Source organism: Sparus aurata, chromosome 2 (assembly GCF_900880675.1).
Source record: "Sparus aurata chromosome 2, fSpaAur1.1, whole genome shotgun sequence".
NCBI classification, from domain to species: domain Eukaryota; kingdom Metazoa; phylum Chordata; class Actinopteri; order Spariformes; family Sparidae; genus Sparus; species Sparus aurata.
The window spans coordinates 1,793,732-1,821,162 of NC_044188.1; the positions used below are offsets into that span (position 1 = coordinate 1,793,732).

At 46.4% G+C, this 27,431-nt stretch overlaps 1 protein-coding gene across 1 annotated transcript; it reads right to left on the reverse strand.

Annotated features, from left to right (window-relative positions):
• Positions 1–1,467: 1,467 nt before the first annotated feature.
• col4a4 (collagen, type IV, alpha 4) lies at positions 1,468–26,801 on the reverse strand. Its single transcript, XM_030398344.1, has 46 exons — positions 26,743–26,801; positions 26,582–26,627; positions 22,202–22,273; positions 18,746–18,880; positions 18,524–18,568; positions 18,310–18,426; positions 17,999–18,067; positions 17,871–17,906; positions 17,264–17,326; positions 17,117–17,152; positions 16,814–16,855; positions 16,454–16,534; positions 16,222–16,266; positions 15,990–16,052; positions 15,582–15,626; positions 15,446–15,499; positions 15,184–15,244; positions 14,972–15,076; positions 13,267–13,422; positions 13,094–13,183; positions 12,844–13,004; positions 12,690–12,762; positions 12,190–12,296; positions 11,585–11,768; positions 11,438–11,506; positions 11,223–11,330; positions 11,062–11,130; positions 10,471–10,620; positions 10,087–10,248; positions 9,824–9,991; positions 9,600–9,743; positions 9,371–9,478; positions 8,305–8,483; positions 8,149–8,212; positions 7,918–7,992; positions 7,584–7,691; positions 7,175–7,282; positions 6,757–6,828; positions 6,430–6,558; positions 6,201–6,308; positions 5,965–6,120; positions 5,182–5,430; positions 4,051–4,167; positions 3,636–3,824; positions 2,043–2,326; positions 1,468–1,864 (listed from the first exon to the last, which is right to left on the reverse strand). Exons 1-46 carry the CDS (start codon positions 26,787–26,789, stop codon positions 1,628–1,630), a joined length of 4,986 nt encoding a protein of 1,661 aa, XP_030254204.1. The 5' UTR covers positions 26,790–26,801; the 3' UTR covers positions 1,468–1,627.
• Positions 26,802–27,431: the final 630 nt, after the last annotated feature.

The window sequence follows — 27,431 nt, forward strand, 5'->3', positions numbered from 1 at the left end:
ATGGCCGTCGTATCAACATGAACATGTGACTGATGATGTCATGAGCTGTGCGTCTGCTTTCCTGTTGTCACCTGACAGTTAAAAAGATCTGATTCATCATTCTTCAGTAATTAGCACCTCTCAGACTCTCAGACAATAATCTGGATTGATAAAGAAGTAATAACTCAACATGATGTCCACTAGGGGGCAGAGTTATTGACACATTAGTGCGATCAGCAGACAAAGAGCATCATGATTTTATACTTTTTGGGGTTCAGTTCACATGTTAATACATTAAAAGCTTCTCTGCTGTTGTTACTGTCAGTCACACAGGTGCACCGACAGCTTTGTGGGCTGTTTTTGTTGACTCGGTGGACTTTAGAGCAGATCTTGGCGTCTTTTGTTCACTGACATTTCCAGCAGCTATGACCATGTTCAGTCCCAGACTTTCAACCTCCAAAACTGTGATTTTGTTTGTCGTGTATCAGAAATTTTGCAGGAATATTTCTGTAATTCTGGTTCGAAACATATTTCACTGCATCCGTCTGAAAAGATGCCTGAATTTGTTTCTATTTCTAAGATATAAAGTGTTAAAATGGATCACTAATTTGTTCTAAAGCCCCATTCAGACAGGATCAACATTATAGCAGAGAAATAAATCAACTTGTTCCTGACAGAATTTTAACCCTGGTGACATCTGAGGATCTGGTCTGCAGGCAAAGATTCTGAAGCAGGTGAATTAGAGTCAAAAAAGCCCAAAATCTGTCTTTGGTGTGACTTCAGCTTACTGATGACATCATTATCTCTGATGTTCATCCAGGAAAAACCTCCTTAAATCCACCAAGAAATCAGAGGAAAAAAGACCATTCAGAACTCCCCTGAGAATCTTCATGTTTTTAACGTTTCCTCAGTATCAAAGTGATCCAGTGACAATTCTCCGTTCATCCATGAGTTCATCCACAGGAAGAGCTGACAGATAATTCAGCAAACTCTGAATGGAGTTTGAACTATATTGAACAAATACAGGTTCAATCTGTAGCCGACATTAAAACACTGCATTAATGAGATTTTACAGGGTCAAAAACAAGTTTGACCTCCTTTAATTTCACACTGAGCTGAAAAGATATCTCATAAAATAGAAGAACAAGCAGAACTCAGAGATCCACCGTAAACTACAGGGACGTTGCTCCTTCACAGAGAAACAGGAAGTCATTGTGGCTGTAATTCTGGATGTAATGAGGGTTAAAAAGTCTGAATCGAGTCCTGTCTGAATGGAGCTGAAGAAAAACTCTTTTGTCCCGTGAAAATAATGTTAATATCATAATGTTTACGTTGTTTTAGCAGCTGATTTTACTGTGACACCTAAAACTCAAACCTCAGTTCAAACATCCGTCTGTTAAAAGACAGAATGACGAGTGTTTGTGATGATCTGAGTTATTTCTGCTCATGAACAGGGTCTACTGATTGATTGATTGATTGATTGATCGATTGATTGGCAGCGTTATCTTTAATATGACAGTCTGTCCTCACAGAAACAAACAAACGATTCTCGTCCTGTCCGTCCTCTCAGACTCTGCAGGAGGAGGAAGTGGAGCGTCTCCGCACTCCCTCATGCAGGAGGAGGAGGAGGAGGAAGTGGTGCTCCTCCTCACTCCTTCATGCAGACGTTGCACCTCCCGATGTTCTCCCTCTGCTGCTGGCCCCCGGTCAGCGTGGTGGAGGAGTTGTTGGAGGTGGCCAGCCAGAAGCTGTAGATGTTGGTGAAGTAGTGGCAGGTTCCTCGGGGCCCCTGACACTCCACGAAGGGCTGGGCCCTGAAGTCTGTCAGACAGCTACCTGATGATGTCAGAGACTGGCCGCCGCCCTCGTCACCTGCACCTGTATGCTGCAATCAAACAGGAAATGACATCATCATCAGGAATGTGGCTGAAGACTCTCAGTCATACTGGTCACAGTTTATCTACGTGCATCGCAGAGCCACCTGGATGTTCACCTCTCGTCTCTGTAAGGCTTCAGAGCTGAACGTCTATTTGAAGCAGTACCTGAACCGCTGCAGAACCCACCATGAGGAAGGAGTATCCGTCCCACAGGCTCGTCCAGCGGAGGGGGCAGTTTGGCATTCTGGAGTCCTGGCTGTGCAGTGCGACGGGTGTGGAGGGCGCTTCACACACCACACAGCGGCTGATGTAATTTTCAATGGCAGCTCCGTCCACCGGTGTACTGGGGAGAGCTGCCGTCGTCGACAGCCAATAGGATTTATCGTTCCGACTGGCATAAGAGCAGGTTCCCATGTTACAGGAAGAGAACGGCATGGTGGAAAAGACCCGCATACACGACCCTGCCTGACCTGGAAATATTTACGACATGGACAAGAAGTATCATATCATTATTTCAAGTACACCAATCAGCCACAGACATTGATCATCTTGTTACAATGCAAAGTTCTGCTGGAAAACCCTGGATCAAGATACTCTGACACACCACACATCCAAACACCACTGCAGCCAAGTATATCCACCGCCCATGGTTATGGTACTCCTGATGGCAGTGCCCCCACAGCAGAACAAGAGACCCTGCAACACCGCATGAACTACTCTGGAATGATCCAGGGAACATGACAAAGAGCTTCAAGTGTCAATCCTGCCTTCAAGTTTCCCAGATCCCAATACAATTAAGAATTTGTGGGATGCGTTGGAACACATCCGATCCACAGAGGCTGCACCTCACAACCTTTAGGACTCAACAGATCTATCGCCAACAACCTTGTGCCAGACGTGATAGGGCCTCTATGGATTGGATTATCATTTTAATCTTCAGAGGTTGCTGATCATGAAGGTGCAGCACTGGATTCACCAGTGGATCTTGGTTGTAATTGAATGAGATAGTTGATCCGAGCAGCTGGAAAGTTTCCTTTGCAATGTTTCTTGGCTTAGTCTCAGAGAAACTCCAGGGCAGACCCAGAATACACTGGAGGACTGAATGTCCCATCAGACCTGGGAATACCTCATACATCTTCCAGGAGAAGAAGGAAGGATGCTACCTGTCTAAGCCTGCTGCCACTGTGGCTTCACCTGGTGAGGGAGCACCTGGTGAGGAAGCACCTGGTGAGGGAGCACCTGGTGAGGGAGCACCTGGTGAGGGAGCACCTGGTGAGGAAGCACCTGGTGAGAGAGCACCTGGTGAGAGAGCACCTGGTGAGGAAGCACCTGGTAAGGGAGCACCTGGTGAGGAAGCACCTGGTGAGGAAGCACCTGGTGAGGGAGCACCTGGTGAGAGAGCACCTGGTGAGGGAGCACCTGGTGAGGGAGCACCTGGTGAGGAAGCACCTGGTGAGGAAGCACCTGGTGAGGAAGCACCTGGTGAGGGAGCACCTGGTGAGGAAGCACCTGGTGAGGGAGCACCTGGTGAGGAAGCACCTGGTGAGGAAGCACCTGGTGAGGAAGCACCTGGTGAGGGAACACCTGGTGAGGGAGCACCTGGTGAGGAAGCACCTGGTGACTGGGCAAAACCTCAGACACAAGGAAGCAACTGAACATCAACTTCTATGTGCACGTCTTGGGCAGGTTTAGAGCTTGAACTGTCAACCAAACTAAATATTTTTTTACTTAAACAGTTCTGAAACGTAAGCATGAATGTGTCGATGTGTGAAAGTATACCCAGATCCTGAGTGTGAGCCTTCTCCTGGCCCTCCAGATACAGCAAACTGTATCCTGTCCACAGGGCCCTCATGCCGCGTGGACAGACGGGAACCTCCATCGTTTGGCTGTGTTTTACCAACAGGAAACCGGAGGTCAAGTCTACTCTTTGTCCAGGGTCACCATCGTCACCATTTGGACCACGATCACCTGAAAAACAAAAAGCACAGAAAGAGACATCAGCAACACAAATACGGGCAGGTGATACCAACAACTCTAGAAAAAACTGATCGGTGGACTGCAGGTTGTGGTCTCACAACTGAGCAAATACAGCTAGAGGTTTTAATTACTATTAGTAGAAGTAAATAAAACTACCAAAGTAAAATAAATAAATAAATAATTAAAAGGTACAGAATCAGTCAGATTAAGGTCTTACCTTTGGGTCCATCTGCTCCGATCTCCCCCTCTGGGCCTGGCTGTCCATTGTTTCCAGCTTGACCGGGGGAACCCCTATTGCCAGCTGGCCCTTGAGAACCGATGTCCCCTTTCTTGCCTGAAACACATCATCAGCCATCTAAATATTCAGCTGCATTGACACAAGCGGCTCAAGCTTCCACCTGGAACAATGTGGCACACAGTGCAGCAAAAGGTCACTGCTAGTTTCAGACCAACGCAGTCGTTTTTCACGCCCAGCACCCATGTTGAGTAAATAGCAAATGTACTTGCGCCAACCTGTGCGGCCTGAGCGTGTCACACTTAAAATGAGGCTCACTGATGGCAGATTGCTTTCTTGAGGCAGCAGAAAGTGAAAGGCCAACAAAAAGTAAACGAGTCAGGAATCAGTGAAGTTGATCAGCTGTTCCTCGTGTTAATGCAAAGACACATATATGGTTTCTGCTGCTGGAGGATCGTTGCAGTGATGTCATAAATATTTTCCCCATTAAGGACAATTTTCTTCCCTCTCATCCCACCAGTTATTGATCAGGATGATCAATACGACTGATCCATGGACTGAGACCTGTGCACACACAGAGCGACGCAGCTGCTGCTCCTCCTCAGTTCTTTATCAGTTTTTTTTCTCATATTCAGTCAAACAGAGATGTTGATGGAGAGGATCACCTCCCTGTCCCGCAGTGAAGATAATTGCTACTGTTTGATATGTGTCAGGCCCTGGTGTACCTGGTTTACCTGGTGTACCTGGTGTACCTGGCTCTTAAAGGGAAAGGGAGACCAAATGTATGTTCCGTCTAAAACACACCAATGACTAATTCAGTCTAAATACCACCTCTTTGCACTGTGTGCCACACTTTGTGTCCAGATGATCAGCCGTTTATCTCACAAAAGGACTTGGACATGCCCTAAACTGACCAGAGCGCTGCGCTTTAAACCTTCTAAAACTATTTTAGACTTTCCATCTTTTCCCTCAATAAGCAGCAAAATGAACCTGAGCTTCTTCTGAACTTTATCATACTGGTGTGACTGAGGTGAATCTGTTCTTCTCAGAAGAGGAAAACACTAAATACCATCTTGATTACGATCATGACCTGGGCAGCGTCCTGTATCTCACCTTTAGGTCCTCTACGGCCATTTTCTCCCTGCAGGCCAGGATGTCCGACCTCTCCACAGGGGCCGGTGGGTCCTCCGGGGCCCTTTGGGGCAGGAGCATAAGTTGGGCAGGGGGAGACTCGTCCCTTCTCCCCCTTTGGACCAGCTGGTCCAACACATCCTTTTGGTCCTGGAGGCCCACTGGGACCGGTACAACCGTCATGACCCCGATTACCAGGTAGTCCCATCAGACCTGGAGACCCCCGCTTACCTGACACAAGCACACGCATACAGACAGACCATGATTACATGTCCTGATACAAAAATACAAAATCAGAGGCTTGAACACCAGTTCTTGAAATTAAATTGTATTTCCTGTGGACACATTTCTTACAGAACCGGAAGTATCAGTTTGGCTGCTGTGGTTACTTTCCAGTTTATTAACCTTATTCCTCATCCTAATGTACCTTCTGCCAGATCCTGTCACATAAGTGGAGCCGCTGTTTTCCTTGGTAATAGGAAGCTACCCCTCGCTCTGACAGGGATTGGTACAGCGCGTCATTCATTCATTCATTCATGAAGACATAGGTTTACAACTTTATCGAGTGAATACTACCAAGACCTATTGTAACTGTTTACTGCTCACATAACCTGAAAGGTTTTTTAAGCATTCAAACATTTACCATTTGAACGTGCCGCTGATGCAGTGAGTAAATCTGATAAAACTGTTGGGTTGTGAAGTGAATCTTATCTGAGTGAAGATCTGTTGGCCAGATATCTGAGATTAACATGAAGAGGGTCTGACCTTTCTCTCCTGGATCTCCAGGGCACCCTGGCTCTCCTGGGGGCCCGCTAGGTCCCTGTGACCCTTTAGGCCCCTGGCACCCTGTGTGCCCGTTGTCCCCTTCATCTCCAGGTACTGGAGGATTCGGACCTGGATCCCCCATCTCACCAGGACACCCTGAAACCCAAACAGATGTCAGAAGCCATCCACTATGATTTATGTGTAAGTTTATTAAACTTTGAACATTAAAGATGGACCTGGTTCTCCATCAGGTCCAGCACAACCAGGATGTCCTTGAGGCCCTGGAATTGGACCCTTACAGTTTGGTCCAGGATTACCTGGAGCTCCACTACCACCTGTGGGGCCTACAACAACACAAACAGACATGTGACTGACAGAGTCAAACTAAAGCTGTGATCTTTAGATGGATCAGTGGGTAAACATTTCATCCATCCTGACCCTGGTGTATATCGCACTGATACAGACCTTTGGGTCCAGGGGGGCCTGCGGGTCCTTTTAGGCCAGGCTGGGATGGGCCAGGGTATCCTGGATGACCTGGAGGACCCTTATCTCCTGGAAGACCTTTACAACCTTCAGGACCTGGCACACCCAGACCTTAACAGACAGACAGATCTTATGATTGTCGTGCTGATGACTGTCCCTCAAACCAATCTAAACATTATTAAAAAGTCAAAACAATAGCTGTTTCACTGGGTCAGAACCAGGTCCAATCACTGACTGGGACTCGGTGCAAGACTTGAGAAAATGATGATGTGTTAATATGAGAAAGAATGCGGTGAACTTGGCTCGTACCTCTGGTGCCCATGTCCCCCTTCACTCCTTTCAGTCCGTCCAGTCCGTGAAGTCCCAGCGGTCCAGGAGGACCTGATGCAACAAAGTCATTTACAAGTTAGAAAAACATCAAGATCAAGTTACACATCTGTGTTACCTGTCAGCTTAATATAATAAACAGCCTGTAACGAAACTGTACAAGAAAAACATCATTGATATCTAATAGCTGTATTCAGCATCGCCTACAGCTAATCCGAATAGTATACATCATATTATTAAATGAAGTTAAACTCTCTGGAGGGAACACTATGAGGTGCAAGGTGACAGTCATGTGACAGATGTCACTTGGCTGCAACCGAGTGTGTTATATCTGATGGCCATCTTGTTGAAACTGTCGAGGACACAACACATGACAGCAGTTCTGGGTTTGACTTCTGACCTTGGAGACCCTGGCAGCCCTGCGGTCCTGGTGGACCGTCAGCCCCTGCTTCACCAGGAAGACCTGCAGTACCTGGGCGCCCACTGGGACCTGAGGGACCAACCACACCTGAAATAAACCAGAGAGACAGACGGCGTTATGGTCAGGGAGGTAGTTGATAAAAGCTCACAAATCAGCAGTCAGTTTAATTCAGTTTAAGTCAGTTTAATGAGTTTCAAGATTCAATCAGTCTTTTAATGTAAACAATTCTGAAGGAGCTGCTAAGTTTCATTCATGGTAGCTCAATAATAATCAGGCAAACATACAGCCGACATAATTCTGGCTATTACTGGTTTTAAAGGTCACATGACACAGCTGATGTCACAGAATGAGGTGTAAAGCCTGATAAGGTCCAGGTGAGCTTCTGTACCTGGTTCACCCAGTACCCCCCGATAGCCTGGATCTCCTTTGCATCCTTTCTGTCCTGGAGCACCAATGAAACCGGGTCTTCCTGGATCACCTTGAGGTCCAGGCAGTCCTGAGAGAGAAAGACAGCTGATGATTCAAACAACAATTAGCTTCATCACATTCAATAAGATCGTCTCTTCTTTACAGACTTCATATATTTGACTTTTCCTTTTTGAAGTCAAACTTGAATCTTGTTATTTTACCATCTGTATGATTACGTTTAAGCTGCTAATCAACTTTTCTTCCCTCTTAACTAAAGATTATGTCCTGCTGCAGAACCAGAACTGGATCATCACCTGGAGGCCCATAATCTCCAGTAGGCCCCTTCTCTCCCGCTGGACCTGTACAGCCGACAGAGTCTCCTTTATCACCTGAAACACAAACACAAACTTTACACTCCAACCTGCGCAGTTACAATCAGACTCAGTGAAGAAATCACAGATCAAATCTTTGATATCACTTATTTCATGTGTTTTTTTAAATTCATGAATCATGATGTTCGGTTGTGTTCGGGGGTTCTTTCCTACCTTTAGGTCCAGTACATCCTGGGTAACCGGGATGTCCAGCTTCCCCCGGACATCCTGGGTCACCCTGTGACCAAAAACAAGAACAGATCAATATTTTAAACAAACACACTGATCAAAGGAGGGTCCAGTGACGACTAGACTAAACTCTTATCTTACCGGATCTCCTGTCTCTCCGGGGAAGCCGACAAATCCAGGAGGTCCTTTTTGTCCAGGTGGTCCTGGAGGTCCTGGTTTGCCAACAGGTCCAGCGGGTCCTGGGAAGCCTACGATGCCAGGGGCTCCGTTGATGCCTGGATACCCTGGCTTACCAGTAGCTCCTCGCACACCTTTACCTCCTGTAGAGACAGCGTGTTTGATGGTAAAAGAGTAACTGAATGTTCGGACTGATGTAACGTTCACAAGGACCCGAAACACATCGAGGGAAATCGAGCTTCAGGATTGACTGTTTCTCACGAGGCTCTAACCACAGCCCGGTTCTCTGACCCGGACAAAAGGTCGCGCTCTCTCCTGCTTACTGACATTCTGTATGTTACTGGGATAACTGCAAAGTCAAAGTAAAGGCTTAAAAGTCTTAACCTGAGTTACAAACTCAATCAGAACTGTGTGACAAAGTTTTTCTTCAAGCAGTGCAGGTGAGCAACCATTTTTTCTTCTGGGCTACCGTAGCGGTTTGTCCCTGCTGCTCAGACTGCTCAGTTCTACAAACTCAAACTCAACAAAACCTGACTTGACTCAACTTAATGTTACCTGGCCCGACCCACCTCGACTCAACACAACCTACCTTGTCTCACCTTGACTTGGCCTGACTCTACCTGTCTGAACTGGACTCAACCTGACTCGATGTGACTCGACGTGACTCAGCTGAAGTGTACTGCCTGACTCACTCAACTTTTCCTTCCTGTTTGTGTTAATAATTGTTTTGTGTTGTGATTGAACCATTGAACATCTCTAGGTCGTTACTTCTTTCAGCTGCTATCGTGATGGAAAAGAAACAGTGCGACTTGGAATATTTTTGTTTATTTACTGTAGAAACAGCGACTCATGGCGTTCCAAGTCATCCGTCCAGACCTTTGAGACCAGCGTTTGTTCAGGTCTTCAGCGTGGAGGCAAAGAGGCTTTTACAGCTCTCACAGAACACCTGAAAGCAGCACTGACCCTCTGATCATCAGACATCATGACCCCACCACACCCTGACAGTGATCTCTATGGTAACAGCTCTGACCTCGTGGTCCAGGAAAGCCGTTGATGCCTGGGGTTCCTTGTTTCCCTTTGTCTCCTTTGATGGGGATGACGTTGGTCTCTCCTTGAGGTCCCGGAACCCCTTTACACCCTGCAGGTGACACACATGGGAGAGGCTTTTAACAAATAACAGTAGATTTAGTAGTACTAGCATGAGTACCACTACAGTATGGTTTGGTAGTAATAGTACTATCTTATCACTCAGTGTTTACCTTTCTCTCCTTTTGGACCTTCACATCCTGCAGCTCCATCTTGTCCACTGGGCCCTATGTCCCCCTTCCTCCCAGAGACTCCAGGAGCCCCAGTCTTTCCGGGGGGTCCCGGGAAGCCTTCCTGGCCCCGGGGTCCCATCAGACCTGAAACGCGCAGTGACTGTTTTTTTTTCTGTGTTGTCAGGAAACATTTAAACACAGGTATGTGGGTTGTAGTAGCTCACCTTTAAGACCACTGGGCCCTGGTAGTCCTGGGTCTCCATTGGGGCCAGAGGGGCCCTGTAGCCCTGCGTACCCTGGTAAACCTGGAGAGCCTGGTTTACCTTCTGGGCCTTGAGGGCCAAAACCTGGAGGACCCTCCGCCCCGATCTCACCTTTCTCCCCCGAAAAACCTGAACAGCAATATACGAAGAAAACGGCACAATGTCAACTGTAAGATAACAGGAAGTAAATTCAAGTCAAATCACAGTTAGGAGCCAGAGTCTACCTGGGGGTCCAATGGGTCCCTGAGGGCCAAACAGGCCACTGGCACCAGGTTTTCCAGCGTCACAGAAGTCAGGTGTGGGCCCCACTGGGCCAGTTACACCCGGGGCCCCATCCTGTCCTGTCTGTCCCTTTGGTCCGGGGCCACCACCCAGACCTATGGCTCCTGGAGGAAGCCAACAAAAAGAGATCTGTGATCAACCTGAGCTGACTGTTGCTTGCAGTAACATCACAAATGCCACAAAATGTATTTTTTGAGATTTTTAAAACCAAAGTGAAGTAAACTTTTTCTTGAGGACAGAATATAACGACTGCAAGTAGATGATGAATTGATGAACAAGAAGTAACAGACCAATATATTCTCTACACATCAGGTCCAGTCAATTACCTTGTATTCCAATCCTGCCGGGGGGTCCAGGGACTCCTTTAGGTCCCTGAGAGCCCATTGGTCCTGGGAGGCCGTTGGGTCCTGAGAATCCCACAGCAGAGTCTCCTTCTGGACCCCTCAGCCCAGCGGAGCCTGGGAGCCCTGGAGCGCCTGGTGTTCACGCAAGCATATTGATTATTATCAACCGGGTCCCTTTTTGGTAGTTTTATCCTGAGTCATGATGTTTTACGGGGCAGCTTCAGTGGAGGAACACAACTTTCTGTACCATGTGTTAAACTTCTAAATAAACGAGTGTGCTGGTGGTCGGACCCAGAAGACTTCCTTTAAAAGATCTCTACACTGTTGTTTGGATTCGAGTATGATTGTTGTGTTCAGATCTGCCTAAAACTAATCTCACCAACACGAAAACTAACTAGAATCTGATTCTACAGGACTGAACAAGACCAGTTAGAAAACATGGTTTCATGTCAGAATCAGTAGTTCAGAGAAATGGGTCAAAATGATGGACAATTTTGGTGTTATGTGGACCTTTGAGAAACAGAAATGAGAAACAGGTTTAAAGTTAAAGAGACAGGCAGGTAACAGCTGTACCTGGATCTCCACTGTAACTGAATCCTTCAGGTCCTTCTTCTCCAGTATCTCCAACAAAACCGGGAGGTCCTGAAGGAGGAGGACAGGATGTATGTCAAGATAAAATACAAGATAATATTAAGGACAGGTGGGGTTCAGCTGTGACAGCCGTCCTCTGGTACCTTGTCGTCCAGGTGATCCAGGAAGTCCAGAACCTCCTTTGTCTCCTTTAGTTCCATCGGGTCCAGTAATGCCTCGGAAACCTGGAGGTCCTGGATAACCTGTGTAACCTGGAGAGACAGACGTGAACCAACTTATGTACAGACAGACAGACAGACAGGTGAGCATGGTGTCAGACAGACAGGTTGACAGACAAACAGATGCAGGTGTTGTTTACCTGCACTTCCACTGTCTCCCTTCTGTCCCGGGGCGCCAGGGTTTCTGGGTACACAGGGCAGTGTGTCACCTACAGGAAGAGGAGGGGTTCAAACATGAGGAGGAGGAGTCAAAATCTTAATTAAGTCGACTTCCGGTTGATCTCTACCTTTGGCTCCCTTCACTCCTGGAGGGCCAGGGATTCCTGGAGGTCCTGGTTCTCCAGGGGCCCCACGCTCTCCTATTGCTCCGACCACATTTGGCCCTGTAACACCTGAAAATCCTTGTAATCCCTTTGGCCCTGAGAGTCCTGTTGAGCCTCTTTCTCCAGGAAAGCTGGGGAAACTTTCACCCTGAAAAGAAATGAGAAAGTGATTTACAGAAGGGGCCGAAGAGTCCTGCAGACTGTGATCACAGCGGACGAGCTGTACGGAGACATCTGAAGTTTCTTTGGTTGTTTCTCTGTTTAAATCAAGTCTCAGCTGCTTCAGTTGTTTAGCAGAATGCTGCAACTCTGTTTTACTATGAAGCTCCAGAACTGTTCTGTGAACTACGACCACTTTTCCCTGTTGATGTGGATGTAAATCTGACTGGTAGCAGTCCTGCGTTCTGTCTCTGGACCAAACTGTGAGCCAGAGTCACTTTTCTGTCCACATCACTTATTATTTTAGTCTTTAACCTCTTTGATACTAAATGTATTATAACATTTCTACACTTTTACTTCTTACTTTACTTTTTCATCTGCTGTGAGTTCATGTGGCGTGTCTCACTGACCTGGGGACCGGGGTCACCAGGGGTCCCTGGGGGGCCATCGAGTCCTCTCCTCCCTGAAAATCCTTGTCTGCCTGACGAGCCCTGCTGGCCCCTGTTTCCTTTGCCACCTGGAGTCCAAAGTCCGATCAGAACAATTGATATATGAACATGACCTAATCGCTAAAGTCAAACATTAATTCATTTTCCATAAGCTTCTCAGTTTCTGTTTACGTATCACATGGTGATATGATTTGAGAGTATCTGGGAGGTTGTGCTCATCCATATCCTTATTTAATTTATTGTGATTTATGAAGAAAAAGATGTGTTTAATAGATTTGTTTTCCGCTAACGTAAACTTTAAGTACAGATTCTACACTCTGCCTCATAAATGTAATATAACATTTCACATTTAACATTATTATTTTTTTAAATAAGGGCAAAAATGACATTCTATTATTTATTTTGTTGCAAACATAATTTCTATATTGGGAGATGTGATTGTGTTTAATGGTCAAACTCACCCTTAATATCCACCACAACGAAATCACCCTTCTGACCTTTGAACCCTTTGACACCTGGAAATCCGCCCAGACCCTGCAAACACACAAATCCAACCATCAATCAATTAATCAATAACAAACAACGAACCTCTGATCCTGCTGTGAGGTGACTCACCTGCTCTCCCCTTTGTCCTGTCTCTCCAGGCAAACCTTTATCTCCTTTCAGCCCCGGGGACCCTAGGACTCCTGGAGACCCCGGAGATCCCAAGACACCCACAGGGCCTGGAGCACCCCTCAGTTCAAGAGGAGGCCCACAAGCACAGTCGCCACGACTACCTGGAACACAGGTAGATATAAGACAGTGATGCCACGGTGCCTCTGCTCTTTCCACAAAACATAATCAATCAATCGCTTAAGACACTGACCTTTAAACCCTGGAAAGCCCTGGGCGCCTGGGGGCCCTGGTACACCGGGCTCTCCAGACCCTCCTGGAGCCCCTGGAAGACAGTAACCTCCTAAAGAGAGAAAAACTGAAGTCAGCAGGACGACAACAGGAAATAATCTGTATTGATTTTCTAGAAACAGTGTTCTCAGGTACCCGGAATCCCCGGTTCTCCTTTAAGTCCTTTCAGTCCAGGTTGTCCTATTTTTCCAGGTTCTCCAGGTGTTGGTCCATCTTCATATTCCCGACCTTTATCTCCTTTGTCCCCTTTAGATCCTGGTACTCCCTTCAGTCCCACAGTACCTGGAGGTCCTGAAGAGGAACAACACAGAACTTTATTCATTGTCATACAGCCTTAAATCTGATCACAAATTAAACATCCTAAATGTTGTATCGTAAGCAACTTTCATCCAAGAGGCTTCTTCAGTTCTAACTAACTGGAGGGGAGTTGTAGGCTCTTAAACTCTGTACGGGAGTGTCCTCACAGTGTGTGGAAGTGTCCTTACAGGGTGTGGGAGTGTCCTCACAGAGTGTGGGAGTGTCCTTGCAGAGCGTGGGAGTGTCCTTACAGGGTGTGGGAGTGTCCTCAGAGAGTGTGGAAGTGTCCTTACTGAGTGTGGGAGTGTCCTCACAGAGTGCGGGAGTGTCCTTAAAGGGTATGGGAGTGTCCTTACAGGATATGGGAGTGTTCTTACAGGGTGTGGGAGTGTCCTCACAGAGTGCGAGAGTGTCCTTAAAGGGTATGGGAGTGTCTTTACAGGGTATGGGAGTGTTCTTACAAGGAGTGGGAGTGTCCTTACAGGGTGTGGGAGTGTTCTTACAAGGAGTGGGAGTGTCCTTACAGGGTGTGGGAGTTTCCTCACAGAGTGTGGGAGTATCCTTAGAGTGTGTGGGAGTGTCCTCACAGAGCCAACAAGGACACGTGTGAACTCTGAGCTTCAGACCTGAGGAGTCTGGACCTGAGGAGTCTGGACCTGAAGAGTCTGGATCTGATGAGTCTGGACCTGAGGAGTCTGAACCTGAGGAGTCTGGACCTGAGGAGTCTGGATCTGATGAGTCTGGACCTGAGGTGTCTGAACCTGAGGAGTCTGGACCTGAGGAGTCTGGATCTGAGGAGTCTGAACCTGAGGAGTCTGGATCTGAAGAGTCTGGATCTGAGGAGTCTGGACCTGAGGAGTCTGGACCTTAGGGGAGTCTGAACCTGAGGAGTCTGGATCTGAGGAGTCTGGACCTGAGGAGTCTGGACCTGAGGAGTCTGGATCTGATGAGTCTGGACCTGAGGAGTCTGAACCTGAGGAGTCTGAACCTGAGGAGTCTGGACCTGAGGAGTCTGGATCTGAGGAGTCTGGACCTGAGGAGTCTGAACCTGAGGAGTCTGGATCTGAGGAGTCTGTACCTGAGGAGTCTGGACCTGAGGAGTCTGGATCTGATGAGTCTGGACCTGAGGAGTCTGAACCTGAGGAGTCTGGATCTGAGGAGTCTGGACCTAAGGAGTCTGAACCTGAGGAGTCTGGATCTGAAGAGTCTGGTTCTGAGGAGTCTGGACCTGAGGAGTCTGAACCTGAGGAGTCTTGATCTGAAGAGTCTGGATCTGAGGAGTTGGCCCTCCTGTGTTGTGCCATTGGTTTATGAAGAGGTTGTTTTGTCTCAGTGTACACATCTGTGCAGTCCTGCTGCATTGAACATCATAAACCTCATGACCCTGTTCATTTCTGGGCGTTTGTTTCTTTTCTCCTCATTACCATGACCTGGATGACTGAGAACCTTCATCAACACATAGTAAACATGTTTGTTTTATGTTTTCTTATAGTAACTCTGGTGTTGTACGATGCTGCCTTGCTTGTGGGCTGCAGGTACTGACCAGGTATGGATCTGCCAGGGACTCCTTTGAGACCAAGTATTCCCATCGGCCCCATGTCTCCTGGAGGGCCTCTCAGTCCGGAAGCTCCAGAGTCTCCAACGTCACCTGGAGGACACGTCATACAAGAGTGATGACATCATACCGGAGTGATGACATCATTCCACAGAGATGGTTAATAACTCAATAACTATATCGGTGTGTGTTGATGGCACCTGTGTGTGTGATGTCTGCAGCCCGAGGGAGGCCTTTAAGACCTGGATCTCCCATCCTACCCTGGAAACAGACAGACTCATTACAGACTTGATTTACACAGGAGCTCATCTCTCATTGGTTGGTTCAAACTGGAAACACGGTGGTCGAACAGCTCAGGTGTTACAGTTGAGTCACTCCATGATACATCTGTTCTTCCTGGTTCCTGGTTCTACCTTTATGTGGTTGGTCAGCACAGTGCTGGTGGTGTTTTTATTGACTGACCTTTGGGCCTTCTCGTCCAATCAGACCAGGGAGACCTTGACTTCCTCGAATCCCCTTAAAACACACACACACGCACACTGTCAGCACTTTTCAGTGTTTATCTTCATGAGGATTTTCACAACTGTTGTCGACTCACCTTGACTCCTCTCTCTCCAGGACGTCCAGGGTTACCTGTACGTCCCTGAAACACACAAACACATCACACAGTCATCCTCATTAGAATTAAAGTGATCCGAGTCGTTGTGTCTTTACAGGCGCTGAACGATTTCACCAGAATATAACGACATATAATGACATGCAGAACCTGTTGTTAAGCGTCTAATCTGATGATAAAGACCAGGCAGATATAAATTTATAGATTTTTGAATGGAGTTTGATTTGTTCGATTTACCGGAGCCAGCAGAATTCCTTTTAAAAGTACTGTGATACTTTATTTCCTTGATATCAGTACAGTATACATCCAACAGGCTGTAAAATGTGACTGATAACAATGATCAATACTGATCAATACTGATCAATAGTGCAAATATAAAAGGTTACTCACTCTGAGTCCAGGAAATCCCAGAATCCCCTTCTCTCCTTTGATCCCTGGAAGAGCGTCCAAACCCTGAAACCACAGAAACACAGAACCTCATCACCTCCACAGTAATCGATACATGACCAATAATATTCTGTAATCCAACAAGTCATCCAGTTCTGACTGGAGTAGAACCCTGGAGAATCCTGTGCTCCTTCAGCTAGATGTTCTACAGGTTTCATCTGACAGCTGAACTTACCGGCAGTCCCTGAACTCCACAGATGCCTTTTAAACCTCGCGGACCCTGAAAAACCGACAGAACCCAACATTAGAACTTAAAACGAAACATTTCAACAGAACCAAACTTCAAAACAAACGGAACCCAACATGAAAACCAAGTACAGTAGAACCAGAGTAAAACAAGAACACACAGCAGAGGACATTTATAGAAGAACCCAAATAGAACCACTTAGAGCTTCAGTAGAACTCACCTTTTCTCCTTTGATATACAGGTCTTCTGGAGGGTCCACATACTCAAACGGCCCTGGAGGCCCCTGGAGGCCCTGATCCCCCTGTGGACCAGACACAGTACTCCAATACTACTACCACACAGTACCACACAGTACCACACAGTACCACACAGAACCAAACTGTACCACAGAGTACCACACAGTACCACAGGAGCACAGGACTAGTAGTGCTGATAGATAAAGTTAAATCATCTGACTTCTGATTTAAAGTCTCAATTTTTTTTTGGTTCTGGCCACGCCCATCCAGTGATGTCACTGCAGGTGTTTTCCTGTGGCTGTGATGTCACTGAGGGGGTGTGGTTTTATTCTGAATGTTTGTACCTCGTCTCCTTTCTGTCCGGGAAGAGATCGACCTTTTTCTCCCTGAAACACAAACACATCAACAGCTGTCAGTTATTGACACGTATCATTCATGTTATTGATCTATAATCACTGTGACAACAGTAACAACACAACAGTATAGGAGACAAACACTTGGTGAGTTGAAGGACAGACAGGAGGACAGACAGGAGGACAGACAGGAGGACAGACAAACAATTTTGAAATACAAACAAATAAAACCATATTTCTAATGAGGACCTCATGTGTACTATTATACTTTCTATATACTTCTATTATACTCACAGGTGGGCCCCTTGAGCCAGGCAGACCTGGGAGACCCTGCAGAGACAGACAGATAATATCAGGACAGAATATTTACCAGTGTTGTAAAAAGTACTGAACAGTCATACCTTATCATTTTTTTATTATTATTTGTATGTTGTGACTCACGTTGGTCCCGTCCTCCCCTGTAGGACCTGGATCTCCAGTCGGACCGCTGAAACCAGGTTCACCCTGCAGACACACAACATTTTGGTGCAGAGCAGAAATATTGTTTTAATGTCATGACCGTCTGCTGCGACCCAGCAACAGGTGTTATAACACTGTAATAACTATATAGAAAGAGTCGACCTCCTCACCGACGGTCTCGTTTGTTTTTATAGGTCAGAAAGAGGCCTCAGAATCAAACTGACACTATTTCTTTACCACTTAAAAACAACTTGTTGCAGGTTGGAATCAACTTCAAAATGATCAAGAAAAAAAGAATTTAGCTAATAGGACTGTTAGCTGCACGGGTTGCTGAGCTAACCGGCTGACAGCAGCTGCAGTTAGCAGCAGTTAGCTACATCGACTCTGGGGAAATGCTGCCCCCTGTGTGTTTGGATTGTACATTAAACAAATTGGTTCATTCTTACATATTTTACTTTGATTTCCTTCTGATATGTGCTGAACAAGTAGAAAAGTTAAATACTGAAGTAAAGTAGAAGTTCCTCAATAACAGCAAAACTTTCACACTGGTTTGTGTTCTTCTTCTGTGGTTTATTGTGTTTGTTCTCACCTGCAGACCAGGAAGTCCGCTCAGCCCAGCGTCTCCCTGTCACACACAAACACGATCAGGGGTTCTTTATGTGACACAGTACAGGTGCATTTACACTAGTAGAGCACTTAGAGTACAGGTGAACTTACAGGTATTCCGGGGTACTGTATGAAGTAGGTCGCTGGGTCTCCTGGAAATCCCTTTGGTCCTGGAGAACCCTGCAGAATAATGTACTGTTACCATGGTGACTGTGTATAACTACAGCACACCTCACTGCAACTCTGTGATCAGGAATGTTTAGCTGATTTTAACAGTGAAAAGAGATTTAGTTCTAAAATCGATAGAAATTCTTTTGGAGTCTGGTTGATGCAGCACGTGATGTTCTGATGACAGACGGATCATTTCATATACAAATTATTTGTTCGAGACATTTCCATTCAGTGAATGTTATTGATCTGACCGGTTCTCCATCAGGTCCATATTCTCCAGGAAGTCCAGGATTTCCTCTCTCTCCTCTGGTTCCGTTACATCCGTCCAGACCTGGAAAACCAGGACCTCCAGCAGGACCGGGGTGACCCTGAACATACAAACACATGCTCACAGTCCGACCTTTGACCTCAATACATCTGGGCCAATCAGAGCAGCAGAGAGGTAGAGGAGGCGGGACTTCTTACCGGGATTCCGTCTAAACCTGGAAAACCTGGAACGCCAACACTTCCCTGAAATAAAGAACAGGTTTGAATTTGAACTAAAGTTCTGTTTCCGTACAGGGTCTGTGAGAGCTGTGATTGGTCATCAGTGACATCAGAATGTCCGCCATCTTGTCTCCAGGTCATAATGAAAAGTCAAAGAACAAACAGAACTGTCGTGTTTACAACAGAACCATGTTTATTCACCGAGTCTCCTTTCAGTCCAGCAGCTCCTATCGGCCCCTCGTCTCCTCTATGGCCCTTCTCTCCTGGAGGCCCCTGGGGTCCTGGAAAGCCTGGTGGCCCCTGAGGGCCCTGTCGACCCAGAGGACCTGGAGGACCCTGCAGAACACAAATTAAAGAATAAGAATCTGATCAAATCGGATACTGTATGCTATATCTGACAAAGTAGGACCTGAAAGAGTCCGATAGAAACCAATAGAACTTAATTGAACATAATAGAATAGAACCTTGTTTCCAAAACAAATCTACACGTGCCAGCCAGACAAAAGTCTTCACAACAGTGGGCGCTAGGGCTCATGGGAAATGCAGTCTTCATTCCGGCAAAACACTACCGCTTTCGTCCAGCGGGGCCGCCAAAATCAACACTAAATGAAAAGTCTGTACAGGGGCTTTAAGAACCTGATCTGTAGAACCTGACAGAATCTGATAAAAAACAAAACAGAACTTAATAAAACCTGATTGAACCAGGTGCACCCTGACAGAATCTGATATAACTCAACAGAACCTGAAAGAACCTGGTGGAAACTGATGCAACTTAACAGAATCTGTTTGGAATCTGATGGAACCTGATGGAACCGGTGGAACCTTAGAGAACCTGATGGAAGTTAATGAAATCTGATACAGTAAAATCAGGCAGAACATTATAGAACCTGACACTGTAGAACATGGAAGAACCCAACAGAACTAAAAAGAACTGGTTAAGAAAGAACAAAATGACCAGCTACGAGGGTTTGGTGCGATTTCTGATTCTTCTGGTCTGATGTGATGTCTGAGCTGAAACAAGTCAGATTTTATGCTACTGGTGTCGTCAGGTGTCGTCAGGTGTCGTCAGGTGTAGATCAGGTACTGATGTATCATGAGGGGGTGCAGCTGGTTGGTGACGGTGTTTGGGTGGTGTGTAACATGAATATCAGGACCAAAAACTTCCCTGAAATTTCTTCAGAAAAGAGGCTCTGATATATAATGTTGTTATCTGACCACAGGAGGGCAGTGTGGCCCCACCACAACAACAACAGGCAACACACACACACACACACACACACACAAAGACACATTGCTGATATAGGTTTCTAGAAAGAAAGATGGGAAACAACTCAGAGGTAAATTATAAATTAAGTAATATAATAAACACTATAAGCAGTCAGAGGCAGGACACACGGGGTGATGAGGCTGAGGACACGTGGTCACCTGACCAGGTGAGCATGAACCTGTCAGTGTCTGTCATGTGACCTGAGCTGACGGGTCCACACAGACGCCTCTAACAGGCGATATCGTCTTCATAAACATAAATCAGGACATTCCAAATACTCATTAATGTATTTGTCAACAATTGATGTTTTTTGTCATCTGAAACTGTTTAATGTTTAATGATTCAGTTTATATTGATTGAATAATGATGAAAGTCACGAGATTAATCTGGAAAGCTCCAGACGAAACTGTAAGTGAGTCAAAAATGTCACAATAATAAATGTTTGATTAGTGAAATCATGTGTCACTGAAAATGAAAGAGAGAAAGTTATTGAGTTGTTATTAATAAACTGAAAACGTTTTAGTTTCTGTCTGTGTTCTGATCACAAATGATCAATAAATGATTAATAAATGATCAATCAGTTGCACTGGAGCAGACTGTCATTAATTCATCTGCAGTGAGATCAAATATATTCATCAATGTCGACCTGCTGTGTGTGTGTGTGTGTGTGTGTGTGTGTGTGTGTGTGTGTGTGTGTAGTGAGTGTGTGTGTGTGTGTGTGTGTGTGTGTGTAGTGAGTGTGTGTGTGTGTGTGTGTGTGTGTGTGTGTAGTGAGTGTATGTGTGTGTGTGTGTGTGTGTGTGTGTGTGTGTGTAGTGAGTGTGTGTGTGATGAGATGTGACAGCTGTGATCTCTGTAAGTCCTCTCTCTGTCCTTCTTTCTCTGGAACGACTGAACTGTGAAATCACTGAGACAGACGCCTTCCCACAATCCTCTCTGCCTGTCTGCTGCCCCCAGCTGTACAAACACACACACCAACACTGACACACACTCAGACACACACACCAATATTAATACACACCTCATCACACACAGACTGCAGGTCAGTTTGTGTCAGTGTGAACAGATAATTGTTGCTGTTAACGACACTGTGATGTTTGTTTGGCTCCTGAATTAAATTGTGCTAAATTCTACAGCTGTTCACTCAGCTCAAACATCTGGACCCAATGTGACTGTGTACAGAAACATCTCGACCCAATGTGACTGTGTGCAGAAACATCTGGAACACACAGAAACATCTGGACCCAATGTGACTGTGTGCAGAAACATCTGGAACACACAGAAACATCTGGACCCAATGTGACTGTGTGCAGAAACATCTGGACCACACAGAAACATCTGGACCCAATGTGAATGTGTGCAGAAACATCTGGACCACACAGAAACATCTGGACCCAATGTGACTGTGTGCAGAAACATCTGGACCACACAGAAACATCTGGACCCAATGTGAATGTGTGCAGAAACATCTGGACCACACAGAAACATCTGGACCCAATGTGAATGTGGACAGAAACATCTGGACCACACTGTGACTGTGGACAGAAACATCTGGACCACACAGAAACATCTGGACCACACTGTGACTGTGGACAGAAACATCTGGACCACACTGTGACTGTGGACAGAAACATCTGGACCACACAGAAACATCTGGACCACACTGTGACTGTGGACAGAAACATCTGGACCACACAGAAACATCTGGACTACACTGTGACTGTGTGCAGAAACATCTGGACCACACAGAAACATCTGGACCACACAGAAACATCTGGATCACACAAAAACATCTGGACCACACAGAAACATCTGGACCACACAGAAACATCTGGACCACACTGTGACTGTGTGCAGAAACATCTCGACCACACAGAAACATCTGGACCACACAGAAACATCTGGATCACACAAAAACATCTGGACCGCACAGAAACATCTGGACCGCACTGTGGGTAAAAAGATCTTAAAAATGTTACTGACACAGGAGCTCAGAGTTTAGGGAGGAAGAGGAGTGAAACTGTGCCATCACACTGCTTTGTGTGTGTGCACGCATGTGCCCTTGTGTGTGTGTGTGTGTGTGTGTGTGTGTGTGTGTGTGGAATTTGCTGAGTCAGTTTAAGGTAAACAGCTGCTAATTGAACACCAATAGATTCCTCTCTGACACTCCTCCATCCAGCAGCTCATTATTACTGTGTGTGTGTGTGTGTGTGTGTGTGTGTGTGTGTGTGTGTGTGTGTGTGTGTGTCTTCACTGTGTTTGACTGGTTTATGAGTGAACACTGAAGGTGTCACAGGTCTGTTAAGAGAGGAAAGTGTGTGCAGCTGTGATGATGTCACGATGCAGCTGGGCTCTGATTGGCTGCTGTGTGTGAGCATGTGGGATCTTACCCTCGCTCCTTTGGCTGGAAAACACTGACAGTTGGAACAGTCGCGACCGGCGCACGGCTCCGTCTCGTCACCCTAGAAACCAAGATGGAACATAAGCATCACTGTGACATCAGAATGACATTATTAATATGACATTATCATGACATCATTCCAACATAACAGCAGTTTGATTGCTAATCAATATGACATCACACAAGTGAGAGCGGACTGGTGGCATTTTTCTTACACCATCTTGACCTCGGGAGCTCCTGATCTATTCCCCCAAATCAAACTGGTTCCAGTCCAAGGTTCTGACTGCAGCGATCGCAGAACCTTAGAAGTGAGCTGCCTCGTCCAGATAAGCTGAGGTCATTGGTGAGTACATGGTGGCCCAGATGTTTGCATCTATGTCATTCCTTCAGGGATCAGCCCACGAGGTCAGAACACCACCAGCAAGGTAGTGTTACTAAGTCAGAGGGAGGCATAGGTGGGCAGCCTGGCATGCTGACCCCGGGCTAATAAATCTGGTTCTAGAGATGTGGAATGTAATCTCTCTGGTCGGAAATAGTTGAAGTGGCATCGGTCGACACGAACTCCTGGAGCTCCACTCTGGTTTCAGAAGAATGGAGGAACCTGTTGGTGTTGACTGTGAGCTGCCTGCCGCAATCTGTTCGTGATTTTCATGAGCACAATCTGAAGGTGCAGGTGAGGTGTTCCCCATCAGGCCGGGGAACACCTCGGGATCCTCCAGGGAGACCCGAAGAACATCTGAGCTACATCCACAGCCTGCAGATACCATCAACTGGAGCAGCTCAGCGGTGGACTACCTGAACAGACGGACGTTCAGACGGCTGCACAGAGAGTTTTAGTGTTTTCGGCTGTGTTTTGATTTTATGGTGTATTCTCTGTGTTCAGACAGTGAGGAATGTAAACAAACTGAGACAGACAGACAAGCATCTCTGATTCTCAGGAAGCAGACAGCTGATTCTGTGTGTGTGTGTGTGTGTGTGTATCAGATAACGTCAGCGACAATCGTGCTCCATTTTTCTGACCCACACACTCTTTGAACAGTCTGAATGAGGACAGATGTGATCTGATATGAATCAAACCATCAGAGCTTCAAATTCAGATCAACCCAAAACGCCAAAACACATGTTTGTTCATGTAAAGCTCTCTGCACGTGTCCTTTGATGTACGCTTGTGAGAAAACACACGTGCGTTTCAATAAATGTATGTTCAACCCAAAACTCTCTCTCTATGATTCTCTCCCTCTTCCACAACAATACAGTAAAGAATTTAGTATTTATGAATACAATAAAGCGTAAGCGGAACCTACAGAAAATCATGACCTAGAGACAATGATGGTGCTCCTCGGACATCACCGAGGAGCACAGTTACGTTTTGACTGACGTTACATGCGATGCAGTTTTGTTCCATCCTCCATGCAGCTTTGGACCCATGAAGGCATCACGTCTGCCTGATACTGTTGGTTGTGTTTACTTGTTAACTGTTAAGTCGGCAAACATGCCAACAGAAACATGTATGAAGATGGAGTGAGTAAAGCTGCTGGGCCTGATAACATCTCTTTATCTTACAGGTGATCGATATCCCTCGATTACTAATAATCAGTTAACATCATATCAGTTGATAATATCAACCTGTCTTCTGTGACAAAGAATGATCCACTTTCATGTACATTCTAGTTATTCGGGGTGGTTCTGATGACGTCTGTGGGTCAGCACCAGGTGGAGAAGCTGTTAAAAGGTCCTGACAGCGACTGTCCCCTTCATCCATCCCACACTGAGGGTCCCTGTTGATACACTGAGTGTTTTTTTTTTCTCAGTGGGCCCCAGACGGAGAGTTTCCCAGCATGCAGCAGTGTTTGTGTAGCAGCCACATTCCTACAGCGTTGTGTAAACGAGGTTATCAGTCAGGCGTGGCTATCAGCAGCAGGAATGTGGCTCTATCGCTCTATCTGCTGTCACGACTCTGTCCTGGAAGTCTGCACTCACACCATCCTCCCTCCATCAGTCCTCCGTTTATCCTCCATCATCTCTCCATCTGCTGTCACAACTATGTTCTGTACTGTCTACACCACCCTCCATCAATCCTCTATCAGTCCTCCATCAGTCCTCCATCAGTCCTCCATCAGCCCTCCATCAGTCCTCCATCAGTCCTCCATCAGTCCTCCACCAGTCCTCCATCAGTCCTCCATCAATCCTCCATCAATCCTCCATCAGTCCTCCATCAGCCCTCCATCAGTCCTCCATCAGTCCTCCATCAGTCCTCCACCAGTCCTCCATCAGTCCTCCATCAGTCCTCCATCAGTCCTCCATCAGTCCTCCACCAGTCCTCCACCAGTCCTCCATCAGTCCTCCATCAATCCTCCATCAGTCCTCCATCAGTCCTCCATCAGTCCTCCATCAGTCCTCCACCAGTCCTCCATCAGTCCTCCATCAGTCCTCCACCAGCCCTCCACCGGTCCTCCACCAGTCCTCCATCAGTCCTCCATCAGTCCTCCATCAGCCCTCCATCAGTCCTCCACCAGTCCTCCATTAGTCCTCCATCAATCCTCCATCAGTCCTCCATCAGTCCTCCATCAGTCCTCCACCAGTCCTCCACCAGTCCTCCATCAGTCCTCCACCAGTCCTCCATCTCTCCTCCACCGGTCCTCCATCAGTCCTCCATCAGTCCTCCATCAGTCCTCCATCAGTCCTCCATCAGCCCTCCATCAATCCTCCATCAGTCCTCCATCAGTCCTCCATCAGTCCTCCATCAATCCTCCATCAGTCCTCCATCAGTCCTTTATCAGTCCTCCACCGGTCCTTCATCCTCCACCTCACACCAGCTCCTAACATCCATTCATCCTCCATCATCCTCCATCATCTCTCCATCATGGACACCATGCTGCCACTGATTGGCAGAGCAGGCAGCGCAGCAGCTGATTGGCCGATCACACTGCTGTTCAGAGACAGACTGAACCTGACGACCCGACAGGACGGAGAGACCCAAGAGAAACGTTTCTGCACCTCTACAGGATCATTGTTACTCCATCTGTCCCTCCTAGATCAGTTTGACATCATCCCTCTGTTCTCCATCTGTCCTCCATCTGTCCTCCATCTGTCCTCCATCTGTCCTCCATCTTCCATCCTCCAGCTATCCATCAATCCACAGTTTGATTATTTTTCAGTCATGTAAATCAAAACAACATCAGAGGACCGAGGTGTGCTCCCTGAGGGACACCAGAGGATCACTCTGCCTCCACCTGCAGGTCAGTCCCACCTGAGTCCACACAACACCTGAACCTGTAAATCACCTGAACCCAGTGAGCCAAGATGAAGCAGTGTGGAGGTTCTGCTGTGTTTGGTTCCGTTAATAAATACACAGCTCATCTTTCAACCTGATGAATGTCCAACAAACAGTTTTTTTGTGACTCATGACAATAACATCGTTTTCTCCACCTGCATCGTAGAGATTCAGAGAAAACATGGCTGCCTCACTTTTACATTCATCATTTCAACCATTTCTGAGTCCAACCCAAAGTTAACACAGACAGTACTGAGTCACAACGACCATGTTTATGGATAATAAACCTGCATTAGTTCAGTGCTGAAAAACACGTTCCACTCCCACAAATCCTGACAAATCTCACACCACAAGCTGCTGGACAGATCAGGACTGAGCTGTCTGTGCTAACAACTGCCTGGACAGGAAGAACCTCCACGTCTTCAGTGGATTTGTACCTGAGGTTCCTCAACAACAAGTACACGTTCTCCATCCGTTCTCAGAACAGGCAGAGCTAAAGCTGAAGTGGACATGGCCGACTGGAAGTTGTTAACGAGGAAGTGACAGGCAGTGTGAATTTACATATTAGCTGAATATTTAGTTTCACCCGTGATTTTTTATTCAACATTGATATTATATTGGAGAAGAGAATTGAATCACAAAGTTCACAGACTTTGTTGTGAATCTGGTCAAGAGTAACATTCACATAAAATAAAATAAAGTAAATCATAAATAAATAAATAACATAAAGTAAAATTCACATATGATTTTTAAACATGATTTGTTGCTAAATGTGGCAAAAAGTTGACGTTTATTTTAACGTCCATAACTTTACAACTGGCGCTCCGTAGATCCTGAGACCTCCACACACTTCAGTAGGATCAATAACTCTGATCAACATCCGAGTCAAGCTTCAGCTGCATCAACAGGAAACAGTGAACGATCACTCAGCGAGGTCACACCAGAGACTGACAGGTGATCAGTAACTGTAATCTGCTCTCCTCTGATTGGACAGCAGAGAGCTCATTACAACACACCTGAACTGCAGCAACACCTGCTGATTATTGATTCTGAGGACTTCCTGTCTGTTAACTGAAGCTGAAGAGATGAACTCACCCCGAGAGCTGCTGGACGAGGAGCTGTCAGGATCATCAGGAGGCACCTGGTGACACACAGGTGAGTCGGGAGACAGGTGAGTGTTTACTCTGCACACATTCACTTCACATCATGTGGACTCATAATCCAAAACATGTGATTATAAATATTATTGTGTTTACAAGAGCCAGGTGTAGCTGTAGGGGGCGGAGCAGGAAGTCAGCAGCATCTTGTCCTCTCGCTCAGAGGAAGTCCCTCCCACTACACGGCCCTGTCACTCTGACTCCGCCTCCAGCTGGTTTTCAGCCAATGAGGATGATCTGACACTCCGGCGCAGGTGGTCGTCCTGCAGAGACACAACAGAGCTACGCTAGCTACACAAGCTAACGACTCTCATAAGCTAACAACTGCCCAAAAGCTAACAATGTTTAAATGCTACAAATGATTCAGACGTGCTGAATCCATCAAACATGTAAAAACTATAAAAGATTAAAAAAATTAATAAAAAAACAATGAATGATGAATACAGAAATCAATTAAGATCAATTACTGATTGAACTGATTTTGAATTGAAGGTACACACACACAGACACACAGACAGTACTATAGACGTCAGGTCCAGTTTAAGCCACACAGTTCTAACTGGATCGTTTCCGTCTCAGTTTGGCTCTGATGTCTCTTCATGATCAAACGTTGTGATCAGGAGCACACTGATCTGATCACAGCCGGTCACAAACATTTTCCTCTGTGGTGTTCTGAGGATGTGACGGTGGACGCAGGACCTCGTCTGTCCACAGGGGGCTCCAAACTCACACACATATCTAAAAGCAGTGGCTTTAAGTCGGCCTGACACCAGCAGACTCGTTATTGA

Excerpts from the sequence above, each read along its gene's own strand:
- col4a4 (XM_030398344.1), bottom strand. The coding sequence starts at position 26,789 with ATGCTGCTGACTTCCTGCTCCGCCCCCTACAGCTACACCTGGCTCTT. Across the intron at positions 17,153-17,263 it reads CAGGGGAGGACGGGACCAAC|GGTCTCCCAGGTCTGCCTGG; the intron begins GTGAGTCACAAC and ends CTGTCTCTGCAG. Across the intron at positions 1,865-2,042 it reads ACGGATACTCCTTCCTCATG|CATACAGGTGCAGGTGACGA; the intron begins GTGGGTTCTGCA and ends GTTTGATTGCAG.